This window comes from Leptonotus elevatus, chromosome 5, assembly GCF_054856555.1.
Source record: "Leptonotus elevatus isolate MCC_2025b chromosome 5, RoL_Lele_1.0, whole genome shotgun sequence".
NCBI lineage: Eukaryota > Metazoa > Chordata > Actinopteri > Syngnathiformes > Syngnathidae > Leptonotus > Leptonotus elevatus.
The window spans coordinates 3,971,316-3,983,384 of record NC_141243.1 but is presented as its reverse complement, the minus strand read 5'-3'; the positions used below and the strand labels follow the sequence as shown (position 1 = coordinate 3,983,384).

At 39.0% G+C, this 12,069-nt stretch overlaps 1 protein-coding gene across 1 annotated transcript; it reads right to left on the bottom strand.

The window, feature by feature from the left end:
* Positions 1–1,094: 1,094 nt before the first annotated feature.
* cfap251 (cilia and flagella associated protein 251) lies at positions 1,095–12,046 on the bottom strand. The gene is made up of 21 exons (XM_086076369.1): positions 11,740–12,046; positions 10,929–11,083; positions 10,421–10,561; positions 10,235–10,344; positions 9,617–9,725; positions 9,401–9,481; positions 9,250–9,327; positions 9,043–9,084; positions 8,126–8,397; positions 7,155–7,331; positions 6,575–6,825; positions 6,276–6,427; positions 5,462–5,623; positions 5,115–5,299; positions 3,863–3,977; positions 3,620–3,783; positions 2,747–2,837; positions 2,497–2,640; positions 2,084–2,315; positions 1,572–1,679; positions 1,095–1,488 (listed from the first exon to the last, which is right to left on the bottom strand). The coding sequence occupies exons 2-21, from the start codon at positions 11,076–11,078 to the stop codon at positions 1,325–1,327; spliced, it is 2,928 nt and encodes a 975-aa protein (XP_085932495.1). The 5' UTR covers positions 11,079–11,083; positions 11,740–12,046; the 3' UTR covers positions 1,095–1,324.
* Positions 12,047–12,069: the final 23 nt, after the last annotated feature.

Sequence of the window (12,069 nt, the reverse complement as noted above, 5' to 3'; positions counted from 1 at the left end):
GTCGACGGCATGGGTCATAAGGTTTCTGATTGGTCTGTGTTAGAGTCTTGTCTTTTCTTATTGGTCCGCACCACTGCCTCATTTAAATAGAGGCGGACTCGTCTAAGCTCTGAGCCAGGAGCAGGAAGTGTCTCGGGGACACAAGGTTTCTGATTGGTCCGTGTCAGAGCCCCACCCTTTCTGATAGAGTCGCCCCTCCACCTCGGGACGAGAGATAACACTAAACGCGTTATATTTTCACGCGAATATGATGTCCTGCTTATGTTTTGTCTATATTTCTTTATTTATGGTGTTGTAGTTCAGATTGACCCGTTTGTCATGTACAAACTGTAACCCCAACATGTTGTTGTATCAATAGGCTGAAAGGCGGGTTACAAATAGTTTCAAGTTTCTGATATTTTCTGGCGTCTTCCTTGCTAAATTTACCAGACATGGCAGGACAGGATTTCAAACTCGTGTCTTTTTTAAAAAAAAAAGAAAAAAAAGAAAAGTGAACTCTCTTCTCGAACGAGGCACGCTCGGTTACACCTCTCTCTCTCTTGCGCTCATATCATGCGCTGTACACAAAACACTTCACATGTAAAACTAAAATATAATACCAAAAGTAATAATTCACAAAACAAATATTTATATTATTTTCTTTCTGTGCATAGTGCTCATTCTCACTAGTTCATGTAGGCCTATAACACGCTCGGACACTATTTAAAATTATTATTTTTTGTCTCAAATGTTTATTTTTTTGTCTTACAATGTAATTTCTGGGATTTTCCAATAGTTTCCACACAAAACTAATTTTGTTTGTTTTATGCGAAGCACCTCGTGTTGCTTTTAAAGTATGAAAGGTGCTAAATAAAGATTTGATTGATTCTGCATCCTCCTCATGTCGTCCCTCCCGACATCCATAAACCAGGACTTTCTTTTGCCTTATTTCCCAGCATTCCATACTCCTCACCTTTTCGCCGATGTATACTATCTTTCCTCTGGATGTGTCCAAACCATGTTGCACTGAACTGTTGGTTTAAAGTACCCCGCCCTCACTATCTCTTCTCTTCCTCCTCCACCCTTCTCATTCACACAAATAAAAGCAGTCATAATTGCGTTGTGTGTTATTCATTCATTTATTTTCATCCTAAAGGATAGTAGCATACAGTGGGTCAAATTGACCTATGAAGTAGGTAAATTATATGGTACGATTAATGCGATATATGTCATATTATATTAAGCAGTAGAATGCACACAATACTGTAAATGCTACAGAACTATGTTTTTTTAAACTTACGTGTAATAATGATGAATAATAATGATGTGCCATTATATTTCCCAGTCAGTCGTCATCAAGCTGTTGCTCTGCTGCTTTAAGTCCTTTCTTGAGCGCCAAAGATGGTGACGGCGGCGATGACGATGGGAGGCCAAGTATGTGATGTGTAAATATCTCCATGGATATCTTCTCCGGGATCACACTCTCCAGGGCGTATTCTTGGCTCACGTCTAAAAAAACAACAAAAAAAAAACACACGCAACAAAAAGTTGTGTTATATATGAAAGTATATTGTAAGCGTATTCGTACATACTGTCAGTTTTGAAGAAGTCAGTCTCAGGGCTTTCCTCTTCTTTCACTTCAAAGAGGCCTAACAGTGCAGTGAAACATTCTGCCAGCTCATCCTCTGTCATGGCTTCCCCTGTTTCAACATATACCATTAAATCAATTTGATAGACCGTGCAGTTGCATATTTTTGTTTTGTTAGTATAAAATGTTAGTGAATCTGGCTAGCTCTATATCAACCTACGTGCCATAATCCAAACCAGCCACCACCATCAGCTTTGAGATCAACAGAACCCAATTGTCAAATTGCAGAATTTTGTGTAATTTCATGTTAGTTGGCTACTTTCTGGTTCATTGAAAATGACGTCAGTCAACGTATACCATTTGTGGTTCTGGGTTTGTGACGTAAATAGCAAAAAAGACAAATTCTGATATTCTTTTTGTTTTTGTTCTTTAGTCAATATGCCTGTGAGTAGGATACTTCCTGGTTCATGACCCAAAAGTAAGACCTTTAGGATCATCCCATTTTGTGTTGTATACCTCGGACCTGCAGGAGCTCCAGCATCTGGTCTCTGTGCAGAAAGGGTTGTCCTTCGGGTCCGCCAGGCTCGCCGAGAACCTCAAAGGCTGTGGCCAGCTCGTCTGCCGAGATGCCAAAGGCCGGCCGGTGGTTGATGTAGAGTTTGATCAGCTCCTCCAGGTTGATGTCTGTGATGTACTCTCCCGTTTCTGCGTACTGGCCCAACTTCACCTCGTTTAGCATATCTTCAACCTGCTCAAAAATAATGCAGTTCATTCATTGCAGGGATAGATTCCAGATAGATCAAAGTCCACTAAAGTGGAACTGGAACCTCCATTTAATGGACCCAGAATCAACAGAATCCTGATTTAACAGACAAGAGATAGCGTCCAGTCCACTCAAAATGCCCGTCAGCGTATAATGCGGAGCGTACCTCTTCTTCAGTGGGGAAGTAGGCCAAAGCCCGCATTAGGGAAGGTAATTCCGTCAAAGGAATTTTGGGAGATAGCTGCCGCGTTTCCATGGAGCCCAGGCCTTGATTGTGAATTTGGCAGTAATAGAAAAAGTCTTCGATTTCCTACAGAATCGAACATCACAGATAGAAAAGACAAAAATCACATTGTAAGTTGCTCTGCTATACACGCTCCCTCTAAAACAACTTCATGGTGAAATTCCGCACTCACCCTGTAGAATTCTCCATTCCTGCCTCCCTCTAAAAGAGTATAATATGGCTCTAGGTCCTTTCCTCCCAAAGCTGCTGCTGCCTCCAGAGCACTGCGCTCACCGGAAAGAGACAAAATATGCTCAAAATTCACATTGCGCAGAACTGTAGTTACTAAACTCACCAGGTCACAACAATTAAGTATACAAACAAAGTCACACACAATATATTAAGATTGTCCACCCTGCACAGTCAATTCTGTAGTTGGTGCTCGTTCCTCAACCCTTAAGTGACTTTTATTTTTTATTTTACTCTCTTCCTAGTGTAAATCTTAGCCGACTCTATTTAGAGTGGGACCAAATAGACTAAGTTTTAGAGTAATATTTATACTTTTGGAAGAGAGTAAAATAAAGAATTGGAAACAATAAAAAATAATAGTGACTCAAGGGTGGAGGAATAAACTCAGCTTGGGAGACAGCCAATCTACTCCCTGAGCCACGCAGCTCCTGCTGGATGTTAGTATATTGCTCGTGTCACCTGCAGCTGATTCCATGATTCCATGGAATCTTCCTAGCTCCAAGAGACCAAACCCGATGTCTTTGGTCTCTTTGAGATAAGCAAACAGTAGGAGGGGCATAGCTCAGGTGGTAGTGTGGCAGGGTCCCAAGTTGGAGGTCGTTCCTCAACCCTTAAGTGACTTTTATTTTTTATTTTACTCTCTTCCTAGTGTAAATCTTAGCCGACTCTAAAACGGAGTCTATTTGGTCCTCATCCAGTCTCTCTGTTGCAACCTGTTGATGGAACTCATTGGTGATACTCTAAGCTCAGTGCACCCTCTGAGAACATCCTGAAATGTCTTGATTTTTTTCCCCGAGTGGTTCCAAGCAATGGTTACCTGTAGCTTATCTGCCACGACAGGACCGTGCAGTCAGGACCGCCTGCAGTGAATACAAACTGTCCATCGTGGGAGTAAGCAAAGGTGGACACGTTGGTGGGATGGCAAAGCACCGCTTGGGACTTGTAGGGGTTGCCGTCCAGAGGCAGGATCTGCAGGCCGACCTGGAGGACGCGCAAGAAGGTCTCATCTCACTCGGTCTTGGTTGATGAAAAGTGTAGTATGTATGCTAACTGGACCGACCTTGTCCTCTGTGACGTATGCCATGTAATACGAGCCGCTCTTGTTGTCTTCGGAAGTCGGAAGAATCCTGATTTTCTTAACGGGGCTTCCGTACGTCGGCCCGAGGAGGGTCTTTCTGTTGGAAGCGCTCATGTTTTCAGTGCTACCTCACACCCCGTAGCCATGACCCTGCAGAAAACTGCTGCCTGCTTAATCTACTGTCATCTCACATTGCACTGTAATTCTGTCTATTTGTTATGATTTGATTGTGGCTTATGTTTCAGACGCCATTCTCCTGACAAGAGACTAAAGATGGAACATATAATACAATCATTGATATTTTCATTTGTTCTACTGTATCATTATCATCTGTCCCTTTTTCAATATTAGGGATGTTTGATACCATGTTTTTTTTTTAAAATATGGTCAATAAAAGTTTCGATTTCTTGATCGTAAAATAGCCACAAGAGGTTGAGCCGCCGTCGTGAGTACTGATACCTTGAAATAACGCCTGATATTGGCCCCATAACACTCGCACATCCCTATTCAAAATACATAAAATACAAATTCCTATTAACTTTTATTTTATTCTTTCCAATATGAATTTAATATTCAACATAAATATTTTATATCTACATTATAAATGTACTTCTTCATACATTTTCTGAACCACTTATTTAATAAATTATTTTTACACATTCAAGAATGTTTATTTTATATTTACATTTATTTTCTTATTTACGTTTTATCAATTTATATTTTGACATTTCACTTTTTAAGTCGTAACTGTTTTTATTCCATATTTTATTGCTAGCTGTTTTATTTAATTATTCAAGCATGTACTTCTTTGAATTATTTTATATTTGCATTACACATGCATATTTGTTAATTTATTAACTTGTTTCATTTATTCTTAATTTTATTTAAACATTTCAAATATATTATATTTATTTTATTCTAACAGATACTTATTTTATATTTTTATATCTATTTTGAATCCATCTCTCTCTATATACCGGTACATGATTTGTTATTTTACTCCATCTCCATTTAGGTGTTTTTATGCTTTTATACACCATGGTTTTGTTGTATCTATTTATTTAGTTATTCAGAGTAAATAATCTTTATAGTCATGCCATTTCAGACAATCTTTTTTTAAGGCCATTGTATTGAATTTCCCCATACTGGGGAATCAATAAAGATTATTTTCTTAGTCTTACTCCAAAGCAGCGATTCAATTACTGGGGAAAAAAATAGCGGTGACGTTTCTTGCCTGCACGTCTTGGAGGCGCTGTTGAAAAGCTTCATTTTATATTGGTCCGAGGCGACCACCAGAAATTCTTCGGCGCTCAGTGGCGGGTACCAAGTCATGCACTTGGGTACCGCACTCTGCTCAAGGCGCTTGGAGCTCAGGATGACCAGCTGGCCCACTTCACTGCTCTCCACGTCGTACTCCACCTGTTAATCCCAGGAGGTGAGGTCTACATGGTCTACACCGGGAGTTAACTGTGGTCAATAATTTAATAAAATGAACAGATCATTTAATGTATTATGTAAAATTGTGTATTTTACTAATACGTTTCGTTTCATTATTTACAAAATGTCATCAATCCGACTCACCAGCAGGCGGTCCACGCCCAGTGTGAACAGTCTGGGCTTGGCGCTGTCCTGGTGCACCCCAAATAGGAGGTCTGTAATGGGTTTGTAGTGGGAGCGGTACCTGCCCAAGTAGATCCAATGAGGCGACTGCATGCGAAATAACGTCACTGCCTTCCCCACATCCTGATGGGAGACGATGTCACTTATTAAGTATATTAACTCATTCACTCGCAGCCATTTTCACTGAAGCAACCCCCTTCGCTCCCGGCTGTTATACTGGATTTTGACAGATTTTGCAAGGCCCACAGAATATTGTCTTCTATTGCTACAAAAACATGGAAACTACCCAAAAAAAAGATTAGAGTCTCTTTTTTCATCAGGAAAAAAAGTATATTTTTATCTGTTTCCGTTTAGCATTTGAATATAGCTAAGTTTAATCATTATTCACAAATCTGTTTAAAACAGTGGGGGAAACAGCTTGTTGCAACATGGCTCTGGCTGATCTCTTATACTCTGCTGCCACCTGCTGGCCGTTTTTGTAATAACTACCATTTCCGTCATGGATTCTCTTCAGTTCAGAGGCTGCATCAAAGCCTTCTGTATGCATATGTATTTAAAATAGAACGTTTTTGGGAGCAAATGAGTTAAATACTTACATTATCGGCAGTATTTGTTTGTTTGCACCACGAGGTGCTGAATTTGGATTTTTGAGATTTGCACAATAAATGTTCTCAAAATGACCTTTTATCACATTTTTCATTCATTTCGATTTGTGAAAGGACAATACAACCCATTCAGAAATACTGGCGAGATGTCCACAAACATTGCAACTTACCGCAGTGGCAAGGTAGCCAGAGTCATGCGAAAAGCTCATGTGGCTGATGCTGTCTGGAGGGTAATCGAAGCACTCCTTGGGATCGCTTTGTAAAGTGTCAGCATCTAGAAAGTGAACGGCTCCGCTCGCAAAACCGACCGCCAGGTAGCGTCCTGCTCAGGAACAAACGTGTCAGTGTCCAATTCAAATCCACATTTTACCACAAAATCAAGGCGAGCCTATAAAAGGCTTTGATGGGCTTCTTACGGTGTGTATACTTTAGATATGGAATAAATGCTCAAAAGGCTTTCCATACTCACCTTGAGGGTCAATTCTGACACACTGGATGTCTTTCTCTTTCTCCAAGACCGTCTTGCAGATGGTCCGCTTCTGCTGGTAGTCCCAAAGCTTTAAGGCGCCACTGCAGTTTCCCATGACCACGGCGGGCTGTTTGGGATGGCAGGCCACGGCGTGGAGAGGGTCGCAGTTCTCCTGCAGCAGGATCCGCCACGTGCTTCTTTCTACATTCACGTGGACAACCGTGGAGGTAGACGAGGACACCACAAAGTTCCTGCACAAGTGTGACAAAATAAAGGCCGGAATAGCAAAATCGGAGAGAAAATTGTGTGAGATTATATTACAAATGAGATCACAGATGTAAATGAGATTCGTTTTGTGCTGACAAAAGCGACACATTTAATTGTTTTAAAGGGGACAGATGGACTTGGTCATTTAGAAGAGGTAAAAAAAAAAAGAGATGTGAAATGAGAGCTGAGATGATAGATGATGTGAAACTAGCAATGAGATGAGATGTGATTACATGTGACATCGGATACGACGTGTGAAATGAATGATTTCGACAAGAGTACATTCCAGTACGATTGCAATCAGGAGATTCACCTGCCAAGGAGTGGCTTGGTATCCACGGTGCCGTCTTCCAGATATTCTCTTTCAAACTCTTTTGAAAAGGAAATGGAGACAATGGGGTCCAGGTTCAATTGGGTGAACCAGGTGAGGAGCAGCATGTTTTCATCGTAAAAGTTGATGTGGCCTCGCGTGTCTCCAGTCACAATGCAGCTGTCATGTGAAAGAGAGAATTAGAACTAGCAATTTCTGTCTTTTGTGAGCGATTTTACATCTTGCCCAATGAGAGCTGCTCAAATGCTAACATGCTAACAGTCAATATGGTAGCAAGAGCAAAAATAGTAACGTGAGAATAGAAAGCAAATAATGAATAAACAAGATAACAATTTGAAGTTAGAATGGTTCGAATCGGTCCAGAACGGTGGAAGGTTGCGTTAAAAGAAAATTTGGGAAATTTTGTGGGAAACTGTGGTATTCTTAAAAACGTAGAAACGTGGAAAAATAGCTTTGTAAATGTCTTGAATAAGATGAGTTATAATGGTTTCAATTGGTCAACAAATGCAGTAAGAGGGGTTAAAAATTGATAGATTAATATGACACTTGGTTTGCGAATTTAAATTTTTTGTGGAAAATGTGGAAGGATGAAGTAAAATATGGAAAATATCTTTGTTTTAATTTGGGAATTTTGTCCTGGACAATATTAAATGCAGACGAAAAGTGCAAGGAATCTGAAAAATTGTGCTTTAAAAGGCCAGAATGAACTGAACAGTTTCACATTCACATTCAGAAACTTTATTTATCGCCATTGAATCTGTCAAGTAATGTGGAAGTAGTATGTAAAGTTGTAAATTTTGGAATGGAGATCATGAAATACGGAAATATGTGGACATTTTGGGATGATCATTTTGAAATAGGAATGGTTTAAATTTCTTGAGAAATTTGGAAAAAGTGGCGAAATAATAATCCAAATATGTGCAAGTGCAATAAATAAAGAAATGAGTACTTACTTGTCTACCACAGCTAGCACAGTGATGGGATGCTCCTGCAGAGAGATGATCTTCACATGGTCTCGGCTCAGCCTTTGGTTGGAGTCCAGGTCCTGCGTGAGCTCCCAAACCATGATGACACCCGCCCTGGACGGGGTTATGATTCGGAGTTCTCGCCAGTGGAACACGGACGGACTCAGAGGCCCGCCGGCCAATTTGGGGATGTCGCAGAACTCGGGCGTGGAATTGGGGAAGAGAGATGCGTTGAGTTCCAGGGTGGCCGCGTCGCCCAGCTGGCCAGATGAAACACAAAAAAATAAATAACAAATGCATCATGAATTTATATGACAATTTTGAATAAAATTAAAGTATGACTACTGTATGTCGTTTTAGTACAGAAAAAGAAATGTAAATATAATACAACTAATTTATAATAAACATTTGAGCATCTACAAAGAGAGGAAGAATAGATAACATATCTAAATTTTAAACTAATAATATAGCAATCTCAAAAGTCTAGTCATTAATGTGGAAGTCAACTTTAAACATTTCCTGACAATATGTTATATGTGACCTCACTAGTCTAAACATGATATTCTGATTAATATTAGATTTGTGGAATAACAGTTATGAAGCAAAATCCAGTCATTTTTTTATATATTTCAGGGGCGGCCATTTTGCCACTTGCTGTTGACTGAAGATGCGTGGCAAAATGGCCGCCCCCTGAGATGGATGCAAATGGCTGGATTTTGCTGCTTAACTCATATTCCACTTATGCAATATTAACCAGGATACCATATTTAGACTAGTGGGGATGCATAGAACATAATATTGTAAAATAAAATAAAAAGACTACCCCTTTAAAAACAAAATGTTCACTATCACTTTTTGTGTGTGTATATGTATAAAAAACATAAAGGGACAGTGAAAAGAATTACCTTGATAACCTTTAGTGGAACATATTGCAAACTTCGTTGTGCCTGAAAAATAAGCAACTGTTTATGGCAAGAAACACATTGTATGGTGGAATGAATGGCAAAACAGTGCCGTTTGAGTTTTTATAACATCTTGTAGTAGCCACATTCCTTCATCTATTTATTTCTTAGAATTGTATATTGGACCAGATCAAATGCACCACAACTTACCGTGCTGTAAAACAACACTTGGCTTTCACTGCTGCTCAGCAACTGCGTGCTATTGTTTGGGTTAAAAATGATGTGATTCTGAAAAACAAGGTCATATTCGAACATGTTTTTCATGTTATTTAAGGTGATGATTAAATTCAATTGGACTTACTTGATAACCGTATTCTGGGCTGAGCTCTGTGAACCACAGCGGCTCATGGGAGTCGTTGGTCCAATCCCAGATACACACACACTGTGGGAAACAGCACTGTGATATTAATGCTAATACTATACATTGTTGAATTATACAAATTTGTATGCGTGGAGGCGACAGCAGGAGACAGGGCCAGTCCACCAGAAGAGATGGAGAGCAACAACTTGTACTCACTTGATCTCTCTCCTTCCCGAGTGTCACCAGCTGTTTGGCGTCCCCGGAAAACGCGATGGCAATGACTCCTCCGTTGGGATGGCAGTCGAACAGCGTGTGCACAGGAATGCTGCATATGATATATGATATATCATATGATATGATATGATATCATATGATATCATATGATATCATATGATATGATATCATTTCATATGATATCATATGATATGATATCATATGATATCATATCATATGATAAGATATGATATTCGACTAATGCAATATTAACCAGAATACCATATTTTAGACTCGAGGGCCGGATTGAACATATTATTGTCAAAAAAATTGACTTCCCCTTTAAAAACAAAATGTTCGCTATCACTTTTTTTTCAGACCAATACCAGAAGGAGAACTAAAGTCTGTCATGTATATGTATATGTGTGTATATGTATAAAAAATATAGTGGGACAGTGAAAATAATTATACGATATGATATATGATATTATATATATGATATCATATATCATATGATATCATATAGTATCATATGATATATGATATGATATGGTTTAAAGTGTTAAAAGCAAAATGTTTATATTTATTGTACTATGCCATAAGTTTGTAGAATATAACTACCCAGAGTATGAATCCCACAGTATGACAGTGCTTTTCTCGTTTTGGTCCGCTGTTGCGATCCACCGTCGGTCTTCACTGACGCACATACATGAAATGGGGGAGCAGTGACCCTGGAAAATATCAAATCAACTTGCTTTTTTTGTGCATCGTTGTTAAATCCTATTTTTTTTTTTTGTTTATTATTACCTGGAGTAAGTGCTGGGAGTTAGTGGTGTGGTTGTAAAGGATCCCGACGTGAGCTCCGGCATAGAGGAACACCAGTTGACTGTGGTCTTGCAGAACATACACGGGAAGAGTGGAATTCACCCCAGAGACCCAATCAAGTGACTAAATGATGGATGGATGGAGAGTACATTTGAATTAACTAGTTTTATAAAATGCACTTACTTTAGACTCTTAAAATTGTCAGATTTAAAGTAACCCAAATTGGGTAAAATAGCTAATCTAGCACTTAGTCCAAAAGGGGCTGAGCCAATATTGGATTATTTACTGTAATTTGCTCCTTTCCAAAACTCGCTTATTCACATTTAGGCTCACAACACCAAGCAAAAATAAATAAATAAAATAAACTGACCAAGCGATGGATGATAACTTGAAAAATTTGCACGTCAAGGCTCTCGAAAGTGAAAGTCCCACTGTATTTATTCAGAGTTGCGCACTTCCGTCTCACATATTTAATAATACATTTACTTACCAGTGCATGTGTTCTACTGTACGTAGACTCCTGTGCAAAAAGGGTTTCTTTGGTTGCAGCGTAGACTTGAGACTCTCTGCTTCGCCTTAGTTTGTCAATGTCGCTGAGATGACTTTTGGAGGGGGTCTCGGGACCCTGTACTTCAGCCATTTTGCCTGTCAGACAACATTAATTAAAGGTCATTGGAGGAAGAGAAAACGGTGTTGTTGTTGTCCTCGTGTGGTCTGGCTGGTGGTCTGCTATCGCTTCCACACTACACACTGGGAAATTATTGACAACGAAAAACAAAACATACAGGACACAAAAAACACTGCTAGGTTGTTGCCCTTGCAACTCTCCCACTGTTATCCCTTCCACACTCTGGTTGCAGATTATAAGAGCGGAAAAAAGAGAATACTTGTGTAGATTGACAAGGGTTTAGCTGAGTTTTAATGTTATTTATTTATTTGTATTTATTTATTTATTTAGTTTGATAAAGTGCTTTCATTAATTCATGTAGAACAGTAGTTCTCAAAGTGTAGTACATGTGTGGTTTGAGAAACACTGGTAGGCTTATAGACTTTTCAAAAAGTAAAACATACCCTAGTAACTATTTAATATGCTCTTCAAAAGTATTTGAGGTAGGTGATTGCGGTTGATGAACATTGTAGCCACTTTTTCTTAAAAATTGAACAAAAACCTTGTTTTAAAAATTAAAACGTTTGTCATTCCATGCTTTTTCAGCACAAGCTTTTATAATAGGAAATAATTAATTGATTGAAATTGGATATATAATTAGTCACGTTTTTTTTTAAACTGTCCTTGTTCTTACCAGAAAGCTGCGAATCCCAATAGGAAATTAATTGAATGTTAATTAGGACATCTATTACACTCAGTTCAATAAAAAAAAAATCTGTTATATTTATCCCTCTGAGCGTTGCCAAGCTTTTTTATAGAAAAGTATCACTGACAAACTTGCCAAAACCACCGGTTACCACGTAAACTGCGACGCATAGGACGACCAAAATCGTCTCCATTAAGGTTAAATTATTTGTTGAATTGAGATGTTTCTCGAGGGAGCAATATTAAATCGCTCATTTTTAAATCAGCGTCAAGCAAATGGTAGACAATTCAATGTTTTGGAGTCGTTATCGTTGCCTGG

Coding starts and splice junctions, on each gene's coding strand:
- cfap251 (XM_086076369.1), bottom strand. CDS start 11,078: ATGGCTGAAGTACAGGGTCCCGAGACCCCCTCCAAAAGTCATCTCAGC. Junction 10,562..10,928: donor ACAGTAGAACACATGCACTG/GTAAGTAAATGT, acceptor TCCATCATTTAG/TCACTTGATTGGGTCTCTGG. Junction 2,641..2,746: donor GGAATGGAGAATTCTACAGG/GTGAGTGCGGAA, acceptor TCGATTCTGTAG/GAAATCGAAGACTTTTTCTA.